The sequence below is a fragment of the Rhizophagus irregularis genome, chromosome 9 (genome assembly GCF_026210795.1).
Source record: "Rhizophagus irregularis chromosome 9, complete sequence".
Lineage (NCBI taxonomy): Eukaryota > Fungi > Glomeromycota > Glomeromycetes > Glomerales > Glomeraceae > Rhizophagus > Rhizophagus irregularis.
In genome coordinates, this window is record NC_089437.1 from 2,529,483 (window position 1) to 2,553,733 (window position 24,251).

General features: G+C 27.1%; 8 protein-coding genes across 9 annotated transcripts; 2 read left to right on the forward strand and 6 right to left on the reverse strand.

Moving 5' to 3' along the window:
* The first annotated feature begins 21 nt into the window (after positions 1–21).
* OCT59_029602 (uncharacterized protein) lies at positions 22–1,479 on the forward strand. The gene is made up of 2 exons (XM_025315666.2): positions 22–113; positions 206–1,479. The coding sequence occupies exons 1-2, from the start codon at positions 72–74 to the stop codon at positions 1,406–1,408; spliced, it is 1,245 nt and encodes a 414-aa protein (XP_025182350.1). The 5' UTR covers positions 22–71; the 3' UTR covers positions 1,409–1,479.
* OCT59_029603 (uncharacterized protein) lies at positions 1,474–4,367 on the reverse strand. The gene is made up of 3 exons (XM_025315667.2): positions 3,291–4,367; positions 2,312–3,198; positions 1,474–2,236 (listed from the first exon to the last, which is right to left on the reverse strand). The coding sequence occupies exons 1-3, from the start codon at positions 3,982–3,984 to the stop codon at positions 1,889–1,891; spliced, it is 1,929 nt and encodes a 642-aa protein (XP_025182351.1). The 5' UTR covers positions 3,985–4,367; the 3' UTR covers positions 1,474–1,888.
* Positions 4,368–4,392: 25 nt separating this feature from the next.
* Positions 4,393–5,205, reverse strand: OCT59_029604 (mitochondrial 54S ribosomal bL35m domain-containing protein; the record flags this gene model as incomplete). Its single annotated transcript, XM_025315668.2, has 3 exons — positions 4,393–4,757; positions 4,837–5,098; positions 5,184–5,205. 3 exons carry the CDS (start codon positions 5,203–5,205, stop codon positions 4,598–4,600), a joined length of 444 nt encoding a protein of 147 aa, XP_025182352.2. The 3' UTR covers positions 4,393–4,597.
* A 152-nt stretch (positions 5,206–5,357) lies between these two features.
* OCT59_029605 (uncharacterized protein) lies at positions 5,358–6,580 on the reverse strand (the record flags this gene model as incomplete). The annotated part of the gene is made up of 1 exon (XM_025315669.2): positions 5,358–6,580. The coding sequence occupies exon 1, from the start codon at positions 6,564–6,566 to the stop codon at positions 5,358–5,360; it is 1,209 nt and encodes a 402-aa protein (XP_025182353.2). The 5' UTR covers positions 6,567–6,580.
* A 234-nt stretch (positions 6,581–6,814) lies between these two features.
* On the forward strand, positions 6,815–9,340 carry OCT59_029606 (uncharacterized protein; the record flags this gene model as incomplete). The annotated part of the gene is made up of 9 exons (XM_025325190.2): positions 6,815–6,819; positions 6,913–6,979; positions 7,107–7,265; positions 7,373–7,508; positions 7,585–7,645; positions 7,722–7,947; positions 8,026–8,359; positions 8,461–8,894; positions 8,963–9,340. 9 exons carry the CDS (start codon positions 6,815–6,817, stop codon positions 8,963–8,965), a joined length of 1,425 nt encoding a protein of 474 aa, XP_025182354.2. The 3' UTR covers positions 8,966–9,340.
* A 19-nt stretch (positions 9,341–9,359) lies between these two features.
* Positions 9,360–11,254, reverse strand: OCT59_029607 (uncharacterized protein). Of its 2 annotated transcripts, XM_025315670.2 has the most exons (7): positions 11,137–11,254; positions 10,897–11,055; positions 10,685–10,801; positions 10,404–10,594; positions 10,065–10,341; positions 9,812–9,976; positions 9,360–9,735 (listed from the first exon to the last, which is right to left on the reverse strand). In XM_025315670.2, exons 1-7 carry the CDS (start codon positions 11,234–11,236, stop codon positions 9,542–9,544), a joined length of 1,203 nt encoding a protein of 400 aa, XP_025182355.1. In that variant the 5' UTR covers positions 11,237–11,254; the 3' UTR covers positions 9,360–9,541. The 2 variants fall into 2 exon arrangements, with proteins under 2 accessions (XP_025182355.1, XP_065994779.1); XM_066145018.1 differs by having other exon boundaries at positions 9,360–9,976.
* A 17-nt stretch (positions 11,255–11,271) lies between these two features.
* Positions 11,272–13,898, reverse strand: OCT59_029608 (uncharacterized protein; the record flags this gene model as incomplete). Its single annotated transcript, XM_025315671.2, has 7 exons — positions 11,272–11,556; positions 11,622–11,869; positions 11,957–12,491; positions 12,579–13,007; positions 13,082–13,446; positions 13,524–13,777; positions 13,871–13,898. 7 exons carry the CDS (start codon positions 13,896–13,898, stop codon positions 11,466–11,468), a joined length of 1,950 nt encoding a protein of 649 aa, XP_025182356.1. The 3' UTR covers positions 11,272–11,465.
* A 4,205-nt stretch (positions 13,899–18,103) lies between these two features.
* OCT59_029609 (uncharacterized protein) lies at positions 18,104–21,301 on the reverse strand (the record flags this gene model as incomplete). The annotated part of the gene is made up of 22 exons (XM_066145030.1): positions 18,104–18,139; positions 18,220–18,249; positions 18,339–18,377; positions 18,562–18,603; positions 18,669–18,713; positions 18,795–18,821; positions 18,913–18,935; positions 19,014–19,042; positions 19,131–19,164; positions 19,258–19,288; positions 19,367–19,396; positions 19,599–19,640; positions 19,957–19,998; positions 20,176–20,218; positions 20,289–20,330; positions 20,396–20,434; positions 20,567–20,604; positions 20,876–20,914; positions 20,978–21,015; positions 21,085–21,100; positions 21,169–21,211; positions 21,279–21,301. 22 exons carry the CDS (start codon positions 21,299–21,301, stop codon positions 18,104–18,106), a joined length of 771 nt encoding a protein of 256 aa, XP_065994780.1.
* Positions 21,302–24,251: the final 2,950 nt, after the last annotated feature.

Genomic DNA, 24,251 nt, shown 5'->3' on the forward strand with positions numbered 1-24,251 from the left:
TTTTTTCAGAAAAAAAAAAAGAAAGGGTAAAACTTCGAAAAAAAAAATCAAAAAAAAATCAAATAAAAAATATGGCGCATGAAAGAACTTCAACTGGTCCGGTGAATATTGCTGTAAGTGCAAAAAAATTTCATACTTTTTTCTTTTTATATGTATGTAAACATATATGTGCGTATTTTATATAAATTTTATTTAATTTTGAAAGGTTATAAAATACTGGGGGAAAAGAGATACAGAATTGATATTACCAACAAATTCATCAATTTCAATAACATTGTCGCAAGATCAATTACGAAGTAAAACCACAATTAGAGCCTCACCAAAATTCACAAAAACGCGTTTATGGCTTAATGGCGTCGAAGAACATAACCTCGACAATAACATTCGTCTTCAAAATTGTTTAAGAGCAACAAAGAAACTACGTAAAGAATATGAAGACCAATTAAGTGATGAAATCGGAATAGATAATGTACAACCGATATCTTCGTATAATCTACATATTTGCTCGGAAAATAATTTTCCTACAGCGGCAGGATTAGCAAGTTCAGCATCAGGATTTGCTTGTTTGGTTTACACTTTATCACAATTATATGAACTACCCATATCCACCACCGAATTATCGAAGATTGCAAGACAAGGCTCTGGTTCTGCTTGTCGTTCTTTATTTGGGGGATTTGTTAATTGGCAAATGGGTATCAAGCAAGACGGTTCTGATAGTCAAGCATTACAAATCGCTCCTCATGATCATTGGCCTGAGTTAGCAGCGTTAATTTGTATCGTAAGTGATGCAAAAAAAGGTACGAGTAGTACTGAAGGAATGCAAAATACTGTAAAAACTTCAACTCTTTTACAGTATCGTATTAATAATGTTGTTCCTGAACGTATGAAATCGATGACTAATGCTATTCTACATAAGAATTTCAACAAATTTGCTGAAATAACTATGAAAGATTCAAATCAATTTCATGCTTGTTGTTTAGATACTTTTCCACCTATTTTTTATCTTAATGATGTTTCTCGTTCTATAATTCGTGTTATTACTGAATATAATAACACAACTGGCAGACCTGACGAATTTAAAGCAGCTTACACTTTTGATGCTGGTCCGAATGCTGTAATTTACGCTTTAAAACAAAATATTCCGGAAATTATAAACATCATTTCAAAGTATTTTCCTCCTAGTAAAAATAATGTTTCATATTTTTCAGATCCTTATAATTTATTTCCTAATGAAAAAGAAAACATTGGAAAATTATCTTTGCCTAATAATTTTAATGAAAATATTATTCCTGTTTTTCCTGACGATAGTGTCAAACAAATCTTACATACTCGTATCGGTAATGGTCCCCGAATCAATCATGATAGCTTATTAAATCCTAATGGTTATCCTAAAAATTTAAAATCTTGAAAATTTTTATTTTATTTTATTTTTTGAACTTGAACATTTTTTCTTGTAATAAATTAAATCTTTTTAGGTGTATTATTCAATGTTTTCAAATTTATTTATTGTTGTTTATTCTGTACAAAAATCAGGTAAAGTTCAATGAATATATATAATCCTTGTTAAAATAATTGTTTAGAAATTATATATATATACATTTTTTTTTTTAAAAAAAAAAAAAAAAAAGAATGAGAGGAAAAAAAATTAAATTTGTGATAAAACCCAATTTACAAGAAAAAATAATAAAAAAAAGAAACATATATATATTTATAGAAGTAAATTATAAACATCTCAAAGCAATCTAAATAGAAAAGAGAATTAAAAAAGGAAAATCCTAAACACATATTAATAAAGAATTTAGACCCAATATCACTTTAATAAGAAAGATTATAAATATTTATTAGTATATAAGAGTTTTAGATTCGTGCGGGTTACTTCATCATTCGTTCATTCGTCCATATTATCTATATTTGTAGATCCTTCTGTCAACTCTTTTGGAGATGTTCCATTTGAAACAGTATCAAACGGGATTGTTGTTGAAATTTCATTCAAATTCGCTTCAGTTGTCATCGTTGGCATTGTAATTTCATTATCGTTGACAGAAGAAATTGTTTGAGTAACAGAATTAGAAGTAACGACACCACGCGGATGGTTTTCAAAAAATTTAGCAGAAAGCGTGTGCGAGTATCTTCCTCTTTTAGGTCTAAGTTCTGTATTGTACTTTGATTGATACAATTCTATTGCTTTAAGTAGAAGCGATCTCTTACCGTCGAGTTTACTTTGATTAAGAAAGGCCTTTTAAACACAGAAAAAGATCAACAAATATAATATAACATTGCAGGGAGAAAAATAAAGAAAGATTTCGCTTACCAACTTCCATCCCAATTCATTCCAAGCTGTTTCAAGTTCATATTTGTTACCTTGATATTCATTTTTCGGTACATTAGCTTTTGGAAAAGCACAATTGTTCTTTTTAAATTCTTCAGGTATACTAATTAAATCTACAGTATCTATATCAACCCGTATTCTAATTTTAGTGGATATTCCTTTTTCAGGAACTTCCAACGTTAATTGTTTAGCAACTCCCTTTTGTCTCTTTGCGGAACCATCATTTACGTCATATCCTTCTCCATCTCTTGTAACTCTTTTACGTAAAGTTCCGTTCAATATCTTTTCATTACGAACTACTCTACGAGAGCGTAACATAGGATCACGATTTCTATAACTATCTACAGCCCTTTGTAACAATCCCCTTTTCCCCCCAATTTCTTCCTGATTTAACCATGACAATTTCCATCCAAGTGAGTTGCATTCATTTTCATAAGACCATCTATTTCCTTTATATTTATCTTCAGTACAGTTGGCTCTCGGATAAAGACAATTATCGCGCTTAAATGATTCCTCAATATCATTTAAATCTATTTTATCAATATCGATACGTATACGATATTCTTTATTATTGCCTTTAACCGAATAAGTAAATACGACCCAAGATATTCCATCGCACTCTTCAATTACGGGATCCGTAGCTGGAAGTGCATGATTCGGTGTAGGATTCGAGATAGGAGTATCAGACTTACGGGGAGAAATTGGATTTAGTGATTGTCGTGGTTTATCTGTAATCGATATTTGTGAAGGTTGCTTAAATTGCTGCGGAGTGTAAAATTGGTGCTGCTGTAGATTTATTTGTTGTTGTTGTTGATTATGATGTGATCGTATTTGTTGGTTTTCGTGTATAGATTGATAATGATGATGATCTGGATATAAATGATGATTTACAAAATTGATGATCTCTGATGGATTTGTGATGAAGATGATGTTACAAAATTAGAAGATAATGTAATGTTACCTTTGTTAATAAAAGTTACTGGTGAAATTGCTGTAGAATTTGAAATTGAATTAGATGTCATATTTTGTGCATTTTGTTTAGTTGAACCATTATTAACCGCATTAATATTAGCAACAAGGTTAGCAATATTAGTATTATCGTTAGCAGTAATTTCATTTGAAGAATTTAGCCTTTTAGATTCTTTAGCTTTCTTCCTCTTAACACGCTGGACAGTCTTCTCAATTAATGATAGTTGATCAATTGTTAAGGCACCCAAAAGCTCTTCGGTCCGTGGGTCAGGAGTTAAGAGAGAGGATATGGTAACTACAGGAACAGCTGACGCGGCAGAAGAATTATGATACTGTGAAGAAGGTAAAGCAGAAGTAGCAGATGTAAAAGCATCTACAGTTCCTGTAACTTGAGGAATTGTCGAAGCTTTCGTATTAAGCACTGGCGTTGCAATAATTTCTGACGCTGCAGCACCAACTCCAGCTCCGGCTGGTGGTACCCAGGCAGCAAGACCCACGATAATCGAAGGTGACTGTGGTCCTGAGTGTTGTGTTGAAATGGTCGGTGTGGTAGTTGTAAGAACATTATTAGAGTGTGTACCGCGTGTTGATGTAATTTGAGGAGTTAACGTGTTTGATGTATTAATTGTAGGTGTGTTGGTATTAGTAATTTGAGAGTTTTCGTGCTGGAGAGGTTGCTGTTGCATCTTCAGAATATTAAGTTAACAGTAGTCTGAAATTTTTTGCGAACGCAACAGGGGATAAACTAAAAAATTTCTTGGAAAAAAAATTTTATTAGGAACCCCTGAGAGTTATAGTCTTTTTGATATACGAGATGCACCATCATATATCGTCCAATTAAGGGAATGTATCACGAGTTATTATTGGTTACCGTATAGAATTAACCCCGCAGGTTTTGTGTTCCTGATTTAGTCAACAAGGGTCGGAACTTTATATTTTGTTTGTGGTCAATGCTTCTGCAAATTTAACGGCTAAATTAAAATTTTGTACTTTGTAATATTACTGATTTTAAATTAAATTGTATTACTTTTATCGGCAATAAGTGAATAAATGCAAAAGGTCAGATTCATATTTCCATTTTCTTTTTATATTTTCGACTTCTTCGACTTTACAGACAATTTTCTGATCCTGTATATAAACATGAAAAGCATTATCCTGATAATATTATCCTGGAAGTGCAAAAATAATATTGAATGCATAGAATTAAATAATTGGGGGAACTAAAATAAATAAATAAATAAAGTCATGCAAATGCAACAATTTTTTTTAAAATAGGAACCCTATTTTATTCCTATTGTCTTAAGCATAAGGCATAAGTTTTTTTAAATGATTCATTTGAGACGGATGCGAATATGCTGGATTACTTAAAAGTCTAATTTTAGAACGTGAAACTCCCGTATTTAAATGTCTTTTTCCGGCTTTAAATCTTTTAAACTTTCCATTACGTAAGATACGAAATCTATAATTATATTTATAATGAATAAATTATATTAAAATAATACAAAATTAGATTACACAAAATTAAATTTTTAATTTACCTTTTCTTTGCTCCTGAATGAGTTTTCATTTTATACGATTTAAATCGAATAAAATTATTATTAGAACTAGTACCAATAGGAGGTTTTATTGTGAAACGCGTATTAAGCGACGAAATTTGAAATACATTTTTTTGTGTAGTATAATTAGTTAATAATGAATGATGTGTTATTTTAGTACCAAAAGATTTAATAAAATTAAAATTATAAAACAAGGGCTTAATTGAACCACGTATTGTCACGGAATTCAAAACGGCCCTTTGACCTAAATAAAGAGAAACACTCCATTTATTAAATTTTTTAAATTAGCAAGAGTTTAATAACAATAATACATTGAGAAAGTTTCATACCGAAGTTAAAGAGAAAGGACATTTGAGAAAAAGAGACGATGAACTTGGGAATAAATCAAGCAAATTCATTGGATTAGATCCAAGTATCGTACAAGGAGATTATCATCACATGACAACTTGTAAATCAGTCCGTACCGAAAAAGAAGCAAGCTTCGTCCAAAATAATAGAATTTATTATATATTGATAGGAATTTTCCACTGAGCTGCAAATTCTTTTGCATCGTCATGTCTATTTTTCCTTAACATTGACATATAAATTTTAATCAACATTAATTTAGAAGGAGGAAACTCGAATTCATCTTGCATAACTTTTAAAAATTCCACAGCTTTTCTAGTTAGCCCTTTTTCATATAAATTAAATAATATATAACCAAATATTTGATGAGTCGGTTCTAAATCAAATTCTTGAGTCATTTTCTTAATGTATCCTTTGGCTTTATTTACATCCATTCTACTAGAATTTCTAACAAACGTATTGAACATATAAATATGCGGCGGTAATTCGGTTTTTAGGAAAATTTGAAAACACTTATCCATCATTAATAAATCTCCTGCATTGCCATGTGCATTCATTAAATAATTAAAAGTGTGAGTTACTATTGACTTATTTCGTAAAATTTCTTTTCTTATTTTTTTTGAAATATTTTTTTGAGAAAAAATAGTTTCAAGTAAACCTTGAGCATTCTCCAATCTTTTTGACGCTGAAAACAATCGAATTAAAAAGCAATTTGTTACTAAATTTGGTTTCCTTCCAATATTATTAAGATCGATCAGAATTCTTTGAGCTTTCCGAAACCCTTCTTCCTTTCGTTTATTTGACTTGATCAATCCCCAGCATGAAGTTATGTAAGAATTGTACGTATATGTATTAGGTTGAATTTTCCTTTTGGTCATTTCTTCCCAAAGTTTATCGCAAATTTTGGAATTTCCTATTAAACTAAATACATTCATCATATGAGTAAAATCATTTACGTCTGGTTCAATTCCAACTCCTTTCATTCTATTAAAAATAAACAAGAGTTGTGTCTCTAAATTATGTCTTTGTTTTTCATTAAAAGATTTTTTGAATGAAAAAGTTTTTAGTACTTTAGAATGTTGTAAAGGTGATAGAAGATATAATTGCTTTTTATCACAAAGTTCTAAATATAATTTCCAAGTTTCTTTTGTATTATTTTGATAGATAGCCTGTAAAAGAGGTAAAACTTCCTTTGGTGCTGCTCGTATTAAAGAATTAGAAGAGTCTTGATCATTTTTTGGAGGATCATATAAAAATGAATGATGTGCTGCCATATTAGTAGTGTAAAACCTAATTGGCTTCTTCCCAATCTTTATTAAAGATTTTCCGTGTTGGTAAGCTGAGAATAGTCTAAAAGCAATTGACATAATGTTATTCTTCCAAGAAAAAAAAAGTCCGTGTAACATGAACTTTTTATCGACCCAATCGATCGCCATAGCTCCAAAAAAAACCAGTTAAATTTATTTTAGCAATAATCAATTTTTTTTTAGATCACGTGAAATAATGGTTTAATTCTCGAGTTATCGTTTCGGTGCCTCTTTATCGCAGAAAGTGTTTTCCTTTAAACTCGGCTTATGTAAACTTATATAAATCCCTTATAAAATAAAAAGTTTCAATGAGGTACGTTTTAGCTTCATATATAACAGTCATTAGTAAATATAAAAAGATTCTTTTTTTAAAATAAATAAATAAATTACTCTTACTTTTACATAGGTCTACTAGAAGAACTATGTCCACCCGAGGTAGAGGCAGAACAAGAAACGTTCCTTCAAGTACGCAGGTAAAACATACGGTACTATCTTCGGAACAAACATATAATTTTTTTAAAATTTATATTTAGTTGACTGTAAAATGTATATTAACTATTTTTTTTTTCAAATGAATATATATTCTTAAAAAAATAACAGACCAATAACGACCATTGTGACGTGTGTACGTACGGAGGTCGTATGATGTGTTGTGACGGATGCCCAAAGGCATTCCATTTCACCTGTCTAGTTCCTCCGCTTGATGTTGATAACCCACCGACTGGAAACTGGTACTGTAGAGAATGCAGTTCTGAAAGTGTCAGTAACATATAATTTCATTTTTGATTTTTTATCATTGTCAATAAAATGTTCAAGATTTCAATATAATTTTCATTTGATTTTTAATAACTGTGTATTTCCCATAGACTCGTCAATCGCAACAACGGGGACGTAAAGGTCGCCGTAAAGGTAGCCTTTTTAAAGAACTTAAAGATAAAGCTCACATATCGAATCCAACAGCCTTTATGCTACCGGAAAATATTAGAAATACATTTGACGGAGGTTAATCAAAATTTTTTTCTTTTCTTTGTTTTATGATAAAATATATTGTTAAATTCTCCTCTTTTCAATATTACAGTATTTGCAGGTAAGCATGGAGAATATCGGGATTCAAACAAGGAGAAACCGGTACAACTTGAGTACGATTTTAAAAATAATAATATATAAGAATATATTTGATTATTACATTAATTTAATCTCTATTCTTTATTGTAGCAAAAGAGGTTATCCGGTCGAACCAGATCGGGAGAGATTTGTCGACACAAAAGGGAGAAGTATTTGCTGCTATTACTGCAAACTACCTCCGAGGCATTTGAGGCCGATAATGTCTTGTGATTTTTGTGATCAGCACTGGCACTTTGATTGTCTGACACCACCTCTTACGATCGCACCTCCATTGCATAAAAAGTGGATGTGTCCATTACACGCAGATCATGTATTGGTAGGCAAAAAAATATATCTATCTATATTAATTTATTAAATCTTTTAATATTGATTTCTGTTTTGATATTTAATGTAGCCTCCGATGCGTAGATTGCGTGGAGAAGATGTTTTGCCTTATATGGACAATACTGCTATTGAACATCAGCCCGAAAAACGACGGATTGAATGCGATCCGGAATTTTATCTCAATGATACTTTGCATAAATTACCAAGGCAAAGTGTTAGATTGGATTGGATTGGGCAAATGAAGACAGCATTGGAGGAAAATAATGAAAAGGTGATTGCTGCCACAGAAAAGGCACTACCTTCAAAAAAAGAAGGTAAAAAGCCTGAAGTTTCTCCGCAAAAAGGCAAGGGGAAGGAATTTTTCCTGGGCGATGAGGTTGGAAAGGATTTAGTTGGTAGCAAAGGTAAGGGAAAAGAATTCGTTCCCACTTGGATCGTGAATAGATTAGAAAATGGCGGTTTTCCTTTTTCCTCACCCTATTACTACCAATAATATCATTACCAGCAGCAATCGAACTGCTGGATGAAGATGTTCAAATGACTATGGCTATTGAGTTATCGCAAATGAAATCGCGGCTTGAATGTGATGGCAAAGAGAACGAAAAAGAGGACGAAGGAGCAGGACCAAGTAGATCGAATTGTGACAATTACGGAGATGAGAGGATCGCTAAACGACTTAGGCCTGAAGATTATGAATCATCGGTAAGTTCATCCTCCTCAACGAATGTACGTGTTCATACGGAACCAGTAGAAGTAGGTCCAGAAAACCTTAAAGTTGAAGAACGAACTGCAAATAGATTTCATCAATACAATGAAATTCATGATAAGAACGAAGACATTATAGGAAACAATGCAGAAAGCATAGAAAACAAAAACGAGGCCGAGAATTATGAAGGAAATCCCTTGTTCTTATTGGTTGAAGCTGCTTTTGGTGGTTTTGTGAGTATTTTACTGACATTTTTAATTTTGAGATTAAAATATTTATGATTAAATTTTTTATAATATAGTAAATTCAGTTCGATGCCGGGTACAATATTTGAACAATTATTTGAACAATTCTTTTTAAACGCTACAGGTGCCGCAATACGTCGGCAAATTAATTTGCATTTGTATATAAATAAAAAGTATTATTTGGAAAAAAGTTGGATAGGTGTTGTATATGTAAATAATAATGGAAAAATTACATTAACTAATTCATGTAAATATTTTAATTAGATATTGAATTAACTTAAATTAGTTATCATACCCTAAAAATTCAACTCTATTATAAGAGAGGGCTTATTTAGAATATATTTTATTTAAGGCATTTAATCTTACTTTAATATTAAGATTATAATATTTTTTTTTCCTTGGTCCTATAAACGGGACTATAAATACTGAAGTAAAAAGAAAAACGACGAGATTGTAGTGCATATGAGATTTTTATAGGCTAAGAATTAACTAAGTAGCATTTATTATTATAATTTTTATTCTAATTAATATTTTTTTTAAAAAAAAAACATACCCATTCAACCTTATACGACGGCACTAAATAACATTATATAATATTTCTATCTAATTATTAGTGATAATTAATAATAATTTTTTTACAAATGTTTTCCTAATTCAATTTTTCTTTGCAAAGTTTTTTGAGCATTATAAATAAAACCATCTAATATACCAGCAACGGTAAATATACCACCCACAATTGCACATACACCCGTTAAAAAATGTGTAAAAGATTTTCTCTCTTCGCGATTTATAATTAACATTGGAGATATGTCATAATTAAAAAATACGCCTAAATTTAATAAAAAGGTATTAATATTACCATATACTTCATACAATTTATTCGATTTTTAAAAGTAAATAGTTACCTGGGAGACCACCTTGATGAGTATGAACGTGACCACTTGTATCTCTACCAGTTAAATCCCTTTCATATTGAGTAACAGAATATTGATTCGTATCAATTGTGGTTTTATTCAAATAATGAAATTGCGTTGATACTACTTTAACAAAATATTGAAACATATAATGTCCTACATAATTTTTTTTTTATTTTTTTTTTAGTCGATATATTTTAATATGAACCATTTCTTCCTAAAAAAAATGTAAAAAAAAACTTACCTTGAGAAACGCTTCTACCAATACCATCTAAAGGATTTACAACCCCTTGTACTTTAGGACCAAAACTTAGATGATGTATCTCATGAGTAAAATCATGATTTACACCATCATTTAAAAAAGGTTGTAAATCATGTAGATGAATATTATTTTGCTGAAAACTTTTACCAGGAGCTAAATGAAAGTTACCAGCTACTTTATTTACTCTTACACTACCTGCTACGTTACAACCTTCTTTTGATTGTTGCGATACTTTTTCTTTCCACCCTTCTTTTACACACTAATGAATAAGAAAAAAAAATTTTAAAACGTGATTTTTTTTATTTTAGAAAAAGAACATACCTGTTCAATTGAATCAGTATCACCAAATGACCATCCTTTTTTAATATAAGCTTCTCTCACTTCTTCACATGTATTGCAACATCCGCTCTCTGGTAATTCTCCTCCATAACAGCTACCACAATAAGTTTCATTATATACTACTTTTGTATCATTTAATACTTTATTTATACCTTTTGCTTGATCTCCTAATTCTATAAATAAATGTATTTTTTAAAAAATTCAGGAATTTTGCTTTACTTTATTTTTTTTTTTAACGATAATAATTATAAAATAATAAATACCGTGTGTTTTTTCAATATGAATTTCATTACCATCAGGATCTAATCTAGTTTTATAAATATCATGAACTAAATCATTATGTGTTTCTCCTGCGATATCCATTACATCTACACTTAATACTAGTTTATTTTTATTTTTATTTTTAAAAAAAAACCGTTAAATGGTTGCACTTATTATATAAATTAGAAATTTTTTTTAAAAAAAATTTACCTACAATAACATGGCACGTGTGGAAAAGTAATATTAATATTAATTTCGAGCCTTTGTTTTCTGCTTTTATCTACAACTAATTGTGGTTTCATTTCTGGTGTTCGGTAATCACAATACTCTGACCAAAGTAATATGCAAATCAAAATTGCACTTATAATCGTCACTTTATAAAGAAGTTCATTTAATATTTAATTCGTTTAGTTGCTAAGAGATAATTATCAAAGAATGGTTATGAATAACATACATATCGCTCCATAATATGTTTTAACGCGAAAATCATCGAGAGTTTTGGCATACGCGTCAAAACTCTGAATTTGACTTAAAACTGATCCTCGTTTACTCATTTTTTATGAATTAGTTTTATTAAAAGGACTTTTTTAAAACTTATTTTTTAACTTTTAATTAAGTGTAATACATTGAGCAGGCTTATCACATCCCAAACATTTGGATTAAACTTCTTAATTAGGAATAATTAATTCATTTTAGCTCAATACTATTTAGACACGTTTTTGACAATGAAAAATAAAAAATTAAAAAATTAAATTAAATTTATATTTTAAATTACAAATTCTTTTATAAATCTAAAAGTAAATTTTCGGGAGTACGTTCATCAATATTTACAACATCTGCACGATAAGGGTTTGATTCGTAATTACCAAGATTTCTAAACAAGAAAAAAAAAGTTAATAATCCCCTTTTTTCTTAAAATAAAAAAAAAATCATATTTACCCAGAAGAAAGATCATCTAAATCAGCATCAAATAAATTAGTAGCTTTACGTTGTTGTCCAGGATATCTTCTATTTAATACAGGAGAAACCGTTAATTGTCTTGGCTTGCAATGATGAATAAAAGTTTGAGGAGACTTTTGATAAATTGAAGATAAACTTGAAATATGTAGTAACAATTCATCAAGTAAAGTAGGTTCCATATTATCACTTTCAGTTGTGATACTTGGTTTTTCGGATAATACAATATTCTACCAAAGAAAGAAAAATTTTAAGTTGACTATTTTTTTTTTTGCTTAAAAAAAAATTAATGACAACTATCTTCTCAGTATACATACTTTAGCGGCCACGGGATCAGTTGAAAGTAATCTCCAATAAATGTAACCTCTGTCACGTAAATCAGGATTATCAACTTCTTCAGTAGCCCATTTTAATACTTTAGGTACAAGAGCTTGACCAGCTGTAGGCTTTTTAATAAAAAGTTTTACAGTAGCAGTTAACAAACTTAATTGTACTTCAACAGGTTCCTCTAAAAATGTAAAAAGAAAATCGTCTAATAATTCTTCGGAGTTTTCAATACGATCGGCATATTGTCCAATTATCCAAATCATGGCTGATTTTGCTTCAGGTTCATCCAAATTATCTAGATTTTCACACAAAGTACCAATAATACTTTCATACTGATTAGGAAATTTCCTAAAAATATCTTTTATAACTACTATAGCTTCTTGTACCACATAATTTACTTTGGTTTGTATTAATTCCAATAATGCATCTATACATTTATCGGCTGTCGACTCTATTTTTACTGCTAATCTTCCAATGGACCTTACAGCTTTTCTCACAAAGTCAACGTCAACTTCTGTAGCATATCTAAAAAACAAACCAAAAACAAAAAGCATCAAGTTAATCATCTGTTCAAAAAAAAAGAAAAAACAATATAAACTCACTTATACTCACTCTTTTAATTCCGATAAAACATGGTCTACATTACTTGCATTAGCTAAACAAAACATAATTTCCAATTTTGCTAATTTAACATAAATAGGGTCATTATATTTACAAAAGAATACTTTCATATCATTTCTTAGCACTTCAGGCCTTCTTTGTATAATTAAAAGAATGTTACGAAGAGCAACATATTGGACTTCAGGTCCACTTGAAAGAAGTGTTACTAACGGGGGAGATAATTTTTTACACATGATATTAATATCTTCTTCTTTTGTCATGTAATTCATTAAATACATTATTACTTTAACCGCTGTTAACACTACGCTTGAATTTGCATGTTGTAAACGCGGCGCGATACGTTCACATAACATCTCAGCATCTCCCATTTCTTGAGGTACATATGACATTAAAGATTCAAGTATATATGTTTGTCCCCATCTAAATAAACAAATAGTTAATTAAAAAATATGTATATATATATATATATATATTTCGAAAATTCAGAAACCTACTCGGTACATTCGTTGAGAGCAGCTATTAATTTATTAGCCATGTTCGTGTTTAATTTTAATGAAATATTTTCTGACCGTTCAGAAATTTCAGTTAAAGCAGCAACAGAATTTGCCACCACTGTTGGATTTGAATCGGCTAATAAATCTCTTAATAAATCAATGAATCCTTCATTTTCGACCAATCCTTTATTATGCATATACAACTTAGCTACTGTTATTGCGGCTGTTTTACGAACGTATGGATCTTGATCCTTTAAACAACGTTTTAATGGACCAGCTAACGCGTCTACTATCTTTTCTACATTAATATATCCCATTGTTCTTATTGTTAATGCTCTAATCAATGGATTTTGATCTCCTGCATCCTAAATTTCAATTAAAAAGATTATTTAACTGATTTTTATTTTTTAATTCTTTTAAAAATAAACACATTACAGCTTACTTTAATGAAAGTCGGAATAGCTTTTTCAGCCATATCGGGCTTCGATCTTGAATAAATAATAAGATAAAGATAAACCATTTTTTTTATTTCTAATACGGGGATTTGCATACAATTAATCACATCAGGAAATAAAGCTGACATATCATTTCCCATCGTCATATTTGCTACTATTTTTTTTAATACCGTTTTTTTCTTTGTATGCTGCTTATCTTTCTTTTCCGAATTTAACTCAGAACGAAGTTCTTGAACCTTCCCTAATAAAAGATGAGATAGTGTATTTTACGTCATCTCTAATAAAAAAACAAATACATGCGTACATATATATCATGAATAAATTTGTTACATACCTCTTTGAAAATATTTAGCGTCAGACATTTTGAAAGTTATGAAAAGAATTAGTCAGGTGAATTGATAATATATCGTTAATTCTTTTATTTCCACCCGATTTGGTTAGTGCATATTAAAGTTACTGGCGCACGCATATACAAATATATATGTATGTATTCACTATATTTTAAACCACAAACCGGTTTATAGTCACAAATTTTAATGGTTAGAATAAGCTAACCTAAGTATACTTTATTTTATGAAATATAGGTTTACTTTTTTTTATTTTATAAATTATCTAATGTAATAAATAAATAATCTATATATAACTAATGTATAAAATATAAAGAAAATCTATATAAAATATCCACCAGCTATCTATCCTATTGATTTTTTTTTTTTATTATTAATTTCTATAGATGCGATCTTGTCTTAATATAATTACGCCTACTTACATATACTAAACTTATAAAAATAAGAAAAACATAATATATATAAGAACCAAGCATTATGAAAAAGACTACTCCTCTAAAGAAAAAGTTGACCTGTCACCTAGATGCTTATATCACTATTAAAAACAATGATACAACCAAAAATTTTAGTGACTGTCAAGATCTACCTAAAAATTTGCCCAATGACCACCACTGGTAAAAAATGATTTCTACACATATCTTACACATATTGGGTACTCAAAATGTAGAAAATCATACACAAATAATACACATATCATACACATATCGGGTACTAATATATATATCATACATATATCAGGTATCTGATAGGTATACTATATATATAAGTACCCGATATGTGTATGATATGTGTATTATTTGTGTATGATTTTCTACATTTTGAGTACCCGATATATGTAAGATATGTGTAGGATATGTGTAGGATAGACCATTTTTTTACCAGTACACCCCAATGGAATGCTAAATCATTCCATTTGTTCCAATTAGTCTCACTCTGTTCTATTATAATGTGCTTACCATTACCCTTCTTACTATTTGACTTTGACTTTGACTTCTTTTTTTTGTCTTTATTACTAATATTGTATTTTTTTTCTTTTCTACACGCTATTAATAGCATGCATGTATAATTCTTTTTTTATTTATAAAAGCTATATGTATATACTATCTGATACAGAATGATGAAAAAATAAACAAACAAATTGTTTCAAAAATAATTCTTTAAAACTACTTAAAAGAAGTCTATATATTTTTCTTTCAAATAAAATTTGCCATATGTAAATATAATCAAATATGGAATGATAAAATTTCAATAGATTATCTATCTATATATTTTTCTTTCTAATTAAATAGCCCTATATAAATATTATCAAATAGGGAATATTGTGAAATCTATCCTATTGATAATAACTAATTGAATGTAATTTAAACAAAATAGTAAAATATTTATTTATATCACTTGATTTCAGATATATTCAAATACAAATCAATTTATTTTTAAATTTAAAATAAAATTTAATAGAAGTTATAATAATAATAATTGAAAATATATTGTAATAGTATATTGTAATTTTTTTTTTATATTGCAGTACATTTGTAATTTTATTAATGTAAAAGTAATAGAAAGTATATACAAAGTAAGAAACTATATATGCTACTCTAATGTTATTAAACTACCACATATAATAATAATGAAAAAAAAGAAAAATAACACAATTATTATAATTTACAGTCTAACTTCAATATACCAATATTTGATATACTAATATACTATTAAAGACTTGATATACTGATAAAATTTTATTTTTCCACTATATATGAGGAAGAATCCCGAACAATATATATATAGGTCAGTTGAAAAATTCAAAATTTACTAAGGTCAATAAGCAAATATTTTTCATGTCTGCTAAGCAAACTTTTATTTAACCCATAAATTTTTTACACTGCTAAGCAACTTATTTTATGACATACATATATTAATATATAATTTTTTTATAAAATATGTATATAAAAAAAAACTAAAAAAACAAAAATTTTTGAAATAATGCATGGATAAAGCTATTGTTACTTTTTTGTAATATTACAACTTATAAATGTTTCTTATTAATATTTTCGTATATCTGTTCTTGACTTCAGAGCGTAATTTAGGCACTTTAGTTAAATGAAACATACATCCAAAACCTTTTTAAGTAAAGTTGTTTAGCAGATTCGAATATAAATTTTTATCATGATTGAATAGATATTTATGAATTTATTCATGTTTTTCGTAATGCCACCAATACGCAGAATTTTTATTTTTAAAATTTACTCATCGGGAAATTTTTTGGGAAGCAAATCTGCGCAGATTTTCAGAAATTATATTTGCGCAGATCTTATATCCTGGCGCAAAACATTAGAGGAAAAATCCAATAAAAAACTGCGCAGATTTTATAAATAACAAAGTTCTGCGCAGATTTTTAAATAAAAAACCTTCAAAATACCTCAGCAATTTTTTTCAGTAAAAATCTGCGTCACAATAATACAAATTAATTTATTGCATTAATTACTAATTTATTTATATAATCAAAATTACTTTTTTATTATATATTAACAAGTTTACAAATACAATTGAAATCTATTACTAGTTATTGCTATTCATCATCTCTTTACTGCATATTTACATGTTATTAATGGTTTGGAACATTGTTGCAGTTGGTTTGATTCCAACAAACAATTAGCAAAATAGAAAAAAAATCTATACAAAAATAAAGGAAAAACGAACATTAGTATAAAGTTCGTAAAGTTCGTTGAAAAAAAGTAAAAGAATTTCAAAGTAATTACCTTGAATATTACTTTGAAATTTTATTTAGAAACCCGTCTAAAGTCATAGGACCTAAAAAAATTGAACGTTAATTAACGTTCATCAAATAATTTATTAAAAAAATAAACTTTCAAAGGTTTTACCTTCAAAAATGAGTCTGGAGCTATACTTCAGTGTTCTGGACCTACAAAATATAAAAATGAATGTTAGATAAATTAAAAAAAATATAAAAAAATTAAAGAATTTCAAAGTTTACCTTTGAAATTCGTGTCCAAAAAGCCATGAGCCTACAAACCCATAAAAATAATACAAATGAAACGTTAGTCAACGTTTCACTAAATAAAATTAAAAACTTTTGAAGATTATACCTTTGAAATGATGTCCAGAGTACTTTCAGTATTCTGGACCTACAAAAAATAAGAACAAACATCAGTAAACGTTCGTTAAATAAAATAAAAAAAATAATAAAATTTTAAATTTCAAAGTTTTAACCTTCAAAATTCCATTATGTCCGGAAAGCCAATAACCTATAAAAAGAGAAAATTGAAACGTTAGCCAACGTTTCATTAAATAAAAAAACTAATAGAATTTCGAAGTTTTACCTTCGAAATTCCATCCAGACAGAAACAGGAGAGCTGAACCCTAAAAAAAAGAGAAAGATGAAACATTAATAACGTTTCGCTAAAATAAAACAAAAAAAACAGAATTTTGAAGTTTACCTTCGAAATTCCGTCCAAGAGGCATCCAGAAAGCCAAAAATCTACAAAAAAAAGAAAACTGAAACGTTAGTAACGTTTCATTTAAATAAAATAAAAATAAATATTAGTTTCGTAATGAAAAGTTCGTTACAAAACTTACCATGTTGAAATCCAGACGAGCCGAAAACCTAAAAAAAAGAATAAAAGAACGTTAGAAAAATGTTTTTTAATCTTTATAAAATTAAAAAATATATATATAAAGTTTCGCAACAAGATGTTGCAAAACTTACCATTTTCGTTTTGGGAATCTTTGGAGTACCGAAACTACAAAAAAAGAATAAAGAACGTTAGAAATGTTCTTTTATAAAATAAAAAAAAAATATAAGTTGCGTAATGAAAAATTTGTTACAAAATTTAACCTCTCTTAGTATTCAAGAAAAAAAAATTTGAAGGTTAGTCTTTCAGCTTTCTTTACCTAAAAAAAAAAGAAATACGAACATTAGTTAACGTTCATCAATAAATTAATTAAAAAAAATAATTTTGAAGGTTTTACCTTTAAATAGGTCCAGAACATACCTTCGGCGTTCTGGACCTAAAAAAATAAAATAACAAAACGTTAGTAGAACATTCGTTAAAGAAAATCAAAAATAAAGAACTTTGAAGTGCTATTACCTTCGAAGTTTTTCCAAGTTCTCCAAATGGAAGTCCAGGACCTAAAAATAATAAAAATGAACATTAGTATAACGTTCGTTAAAAAAAAATAAAACAAAAAGAAACTTTGAAGTGTTATATCTGCAAAGTTCTTTCAAATGGAGCCAGAATCTAAAAAATAAAAGAAAAATAAACGTTAGTAGAATATTTGTTAAAAAAAAATAAAAAAAAGAATTTTGAAGTGTTATCACCTTCAAAGTTCTTTCAAATGGAGCTGGAACCTAAAAAATAAAAGAATACGAACGTTAGTAGAATGTTCGTTAAAGAAAAAAACCACAAAAAAATATATATAAAGAATTTGAAGGTTTACCTTCAAATTCTTTCGTCCAGTAGCCAGAGAACCAAAACCCTACAAAAAAAAACAACTAAAACGTTAGTAAACGTTTCGTAAATTAAAAGTAATAAAAAAAAATAATAATTTTGAAGGTTTACCTTCGAAATCCTTCTAAATGTGAACAGGAACCTAAAAAAATAAAATGAAAGCTAAACATTAATAAAAAAAATACAAAAAAAAACACGTTTCAAAAATATACTTTCCATCCTATCAATCCAAAGCGCAAAGTTAATGCCAACACCTACAAAAGAAAGAAAAAAAAATTAAATAAAATTTTTTAAATAAAAAAGTTTCAAAGCCTTCCACTTTGAAACTTGCCAATCCAAAAACCCAGGAACCGAAAGCCGATACCTACAAAAGAAAGAATAAAAATTGTTAAAATTTTTTGATGATTTTTTTATAAAAAAAGTTTCAAAACTTAACGAATAAAACCTTCGATCCAAGAACCGATGCTGATACCTACAAAAGAAAGAAAGAAAGAAAATTTAATAAAATTTCTCAAGAAAATATATTTTAAAAAAAGTTTCAAAGTAAATACTTCAAAACTTACCAATCCAAAGTCTGGGACTGATACTGATATTTACAAAAGAATAAAGAAAATTAAATAAAATTACATTTAAAAAAGCTTCAAAACTTCACTTTAAAACTTACCGATCAAAAGCCTAAAGATCTGCCGATACCTACAAAGAAAGAAAGAAAAAATTAATATAATTTCTTAAAAAAAAAAATTTAAAAAAGTAGTTTCGAAACTCTTACTTCAAAACTTACCTATCAAGAATTAAGAACCGAAGCCGATGCCTACCTACAAAAAGATGAAAAAAAAATTAGTTGAAGTTTTTTTTAAAAAAAGTTAATTTTTAAAAAAAAAGTTTTGAAGCAATATTTCAAAATTTACCGATCCAAAGCCAATAATCAAAAGCTGACACCTACAAAAGAAATAAAGAAAGTTTTAAAAAAAATCATTTAAAAAAAGTTTCAAACTAAAAAAAAGCTTCAAAACTTACCAATTCAAACCCGAAGACTGATGTTGACACCTACAAAAATGAACGTTTAGTAACGTTTTGTTAAAAGTAAAGATACAAAAAATACAAAAAAAAATTCGAAGGGTTTTACCTTCGAAAATAAGTCCAGAGTCATTTTTCAGTGTCTGAGATATGAAAATAATTAAAAACGAACGTTAACGATGTTCGTTAAACAAAAATATAATAAAAAAAATTTCAAAGGTAAAGATTTTACCTTCGAAATAAGAGTCTGAAGCTGTTCTTCGGCATCCAAAACCTAAAAGTTTGATAAAACGAATATTAGTGACGTTCGTTAAATAAAAAATAAAAAATTATTATTTTTTTTTTAAAATAAATTAAAGATTCGGAGGTAAGCATATCTCTGAATTCCAAAATCATCAATAGGTTCCATCTGGAACCTATATAATATTAAAAAAAAATTGTTTTTTTTTAAAAAAAAATAAATTAAGATTCGGAGGTAAGCATACCTCTGAATTCCAAAATCATCAATAGGTTCCATCTGGAACCTATATAATATAAAAAAAAATTGTTTTTTTTTAAAAAAATAAATTAAGATTCGGAGGTAAGTATACCTCCGAATTCCAACTAAAATCATCGATAGGTTTTATCCAAAACTTATATAATATAAAAAAAATTTTTTTTTTAAAAAAAAAATAATTTAAGATTCGGAGGTAAGCATACCTTTGAATTCCAACTAAAATCATCAATAGGTTCCATTCAGAACCTATATAATATAAAAAAAAATTGTTTTTTTTAAAAAAAAAATAAATTAAGATTCGAGGTAAGCATACCTCCGAATTCCAATTAAAATCATCTATAGGTTCTATCTGGAACCTATATAATATAAAAAAAAATTGTTTTTTTTTTAAAAAAAAAATAATTTAAGATTCGGAGGTAAGCATACCTCCGAATTCCAACTAAAATCATCAATAGGTTCCATCCAGAACTTATATAATATAAAAAAATTGTTTTTTTTAAAAAAAATAAATTAAGATTCGGAGGTAAGCATACCTCTGAATTCTAAAATCATCAATAGGTTCCATCTGGAACCTATATAATAATAAAAAAAAAATTGTTTTTTTTTAAAAAAATAAATAAATTAAGATTCAGAGGTAACCTATATAATATAAAAAAAAATTATTTTTTTTAAAAAAATAAATTAAGATTCGGAGGTAAGTATACTCTGAATTCCAATATCTTTGATAGGTTCCATCTGAAACCTATATAATATAAAAAAAATTATTTTTTTTTAAAAAATAAATTAAGATTCGAGTAAGCATTTGCACTCTGAATCCCAATATTCCTTTGATAGGTTCCATGGAACCTATATAATATAAAAAAAAAATATTTTTTTTAAATAAATTAAAGATTTCGAGTAAGCATCTGCTCTGGAATTCCAATATCTTTGATAGGTTCCATCCGGAACCTATATATTATAAAAAAAATTATTTTTTTTAAAAAAAATAAATTAAGATTCAGAGGTAAGCATACCTCTGAATTCCAAAATCTTTGATAGGTTCCATTCAGAACCTATATAATATTAAAAAAATTTTTTTTTTTAAAAAATAAATTAAGATTCAGAAGTAAACATACCTCTGAATTCCAATATCTTTGATAGGTTCCATCTGAAACTTATATAATATAATAAAAAATTATTATTTTTTTTAAAAAAATAAATTAAGATTCAAAAGTTAATATACCTCCGAATTTCAGGAACTTATATAATATAAAAAAAAATAATTTTTTTTTTAAAAAAATAAATTAAGATTTAGAGGTAAGCATACCTCTAGATTCCAACTAAAATCATCGATAGGTTCCATTCGGAACCTATATAATATAATAAAAAATTATTATTTTTTTTTAAAATAAATTAAAGATTCAGAAGTTAATATACCTCTGAATTCCAACTAAAATCATCGATAGGTTCCATTCAGAACCTATATAATATAAAAAAAAATTATTTTTTTTTTAAAAAAATAAATTAAATTTCAAAGGTAAACATACCTCTGAATTCCAAACTAAATCATCGATAGGTTCCATCCAGAACCTATATAATATAAAAAAAAATTTTTTTTCTCCAAAAATAATTAAAGTTTCAGAGGTGATATACTTCCAAATTAAAATTGACAATAAGCTTTATTATGTTCTTGACTTACAAACTGAACGTTAACTGACGTTCATTAAAAAAATTTTTTTTTTTTCAAAGAAGAAAAAAAAGGAATACGACTCCTTTTTTAGTTCTGATTTCCCTGCATGTTGCAAATTATGTGCCGAATATTGGACGAATTTGCCTTAAAGACTCCGAACCTTGCAAATAAATTTTTTTTAAATTTCTCTGATAAGTTTCGAAGCTTAAAAAATAATAGAAATATTTTTTCTTTGGAATCTTTAACAGATTATTTCCTGAAAGGTGTTGTAGAAAAAATTATTTTACAAAGTTTTTTTCTTTAGTAATAAGTGTTATAGAAAAAATTATTTTTTTAAAGTCTTGTAAAGTTTTTTTTTTAAAAAAGTATTGTAGAAAAAATCATTTAGGTATTAAATCAAGTTAGAGTTAATTAAAGTTTAAATATTAAATCAATGATAAAATTGCAGATTGAACTGATATTTTAATGAAAAAAAAGCAAAAATCTGCAAAATTGCAGACTCCCGCATAAATTTCATATAAAAAAAAGCAGAAATCTGCAAAATCACAGACTTCCGCAGAAATGCATATATAAAAAATCAGAAATATGCAAAATTGTAGATTATTGCATAATTTTGTAAAAAATAAAAAGCAGAAATCTGCAAAATTGCAGACTTCCGCATAAATTCACATAAAAAATGCAAAGATCTGCTAATTTTACAGATCTCCGCAGTTCTGCATCTTAAAAAATTTCCCGATGCTGTAAATTTTATCAAAAAAAATATTTTTAAAAAATTTTCTAAGTAAAAATGAAATAACTTTTATTGATTATTACAAAAATTATAGTGTAAAATTATAAAAAAAAACAGAAAAACACTTATTTTTCTTGCTTTCATTTTTAATATATATTTTTTTAAATGTTATACGGACACGTATATGATTTATAATTTTAATGTTATGCGGACGCGTATTTGTTTTATCAAAAACACATTACACAATCATGTCTAAAAATGTTTCCTGTATTACGTATACAATTAACTTAATCTTTGTATTAAAAATAGTAACTTTTTTTTACACTAGATTTTTTTAATGTGAAAACTGAAAAATGTAAAATATATATTATATTATATATATATTAAAAAAATCTATCCTGCTACGCAAATATATATCTGACTATTAATAATTTAATACTCTGCTACGCAAATTATATCTGACTATTTTAAAATTATGTTATCAAATAAGCAATAATAAATCTCACATAGGAAAAAATTTTTATATATTGGCTAAGCAAACTCAAAACTTACATTTATATATATTGTTCGGGGTCCTTATAAGGATATATAAATATCAGTATAACTTTGATATAACGATATTTTCTAAAAATTTCATATATGTCCTGACATATCGTTATATGTAGTAAGGGATAGGTACCTTTTATAAAGAATGTCTAAAGTAGGGTAAATTATATGACTTCAAAAAAAAAAATTTTTTTTTAAATAAAACTTTTTGGCATATATATATATAACTTTTTAAATATATATGCTAAATATATTTTAGACTGCTTTACAAGTTTACTTAAAGTACAAAATGAAGTTTTGAATGCTATTATTAATTTATTTGACTTTTTATTTATTTTTGAATATAATCAGCAAAAATCTTTTGCTTAAATGTAAAGTTAAAAATAATGTTCAAATCTATTTTTTTTCCTTAAGTAAACTTACAAAGTAGGCTAAAATATAATTTTTAAGTTTATATTAATCTTATTTATAAAAAAATTAGTTCACTCATATTATATTAAATTATATAATAATTTGCTTTTGCTTTAAACAACTTCTTTTATAATAATAATATATCTTTTATAATTAAAGTTCCAAATGGGTCAGATTAGATCAGATTAATTAATAAATCTAACCTGGAATTTTTTTTCAGGTCAGATTAGGTCAGGTTATATCAAATTATCTATTTAACCTGACCTGAACTAAAACCTGAAAATTTTCAGAATTTTATTAAAATATCAAAAAAAAATGATGCAAAACATTTTTTTTAAAATATTACGATTCATTTTTATATTGAAATCATATAAAAAAGTAAATTCTGATATCACAACTCACTTTTATTATATAAAATCAATATAAAAAAGTGAATTCCAATATCACAACTAGTGCTTCTACTAAGCCAGCCTAAATCAAGACTTCAGTCATGTCAGCTCAGGCTTCACAAGATCTGCATCAATACAAGCCTGAAATGAACTGAGCCACAAAAAATCTTGGCTTAGCTCAGTTCGAGTCAAATTGAGCTTAAGCTGGCTCGAGCTTTATCATAAAAATGTTTTCACAACATTTTCTTTAAATTATTTTTTAATTTAATGTAAAAATAACATTTTACAATATTTTTATATTAAATTATTAAAAAAATATTGCAAAACGTTATTTTTTAATTAAATAAACGTTTTCACAATATTTTTACTTTAAATTATTAAAAAAATGTTGCAGAATGTTTTTTTTAATTAAATTAATGTAAAAAAATGTTTTGCAACGTTTTTACATTAAATTATTGAAAAAATATTGTAAAACATTATTTTTTAACTAAATAAACGTTTTCACAACGTTTTTACTTTGAATTATTAAAAAAATGTTGCAAAATGTTATTTTTTAATTAAAGTAATATAAAAATAACATTTTGCAATATTTTTTACATTATTTTTTAACTAAATAAACGTTTTCACAATGTTTTTACTTTAAA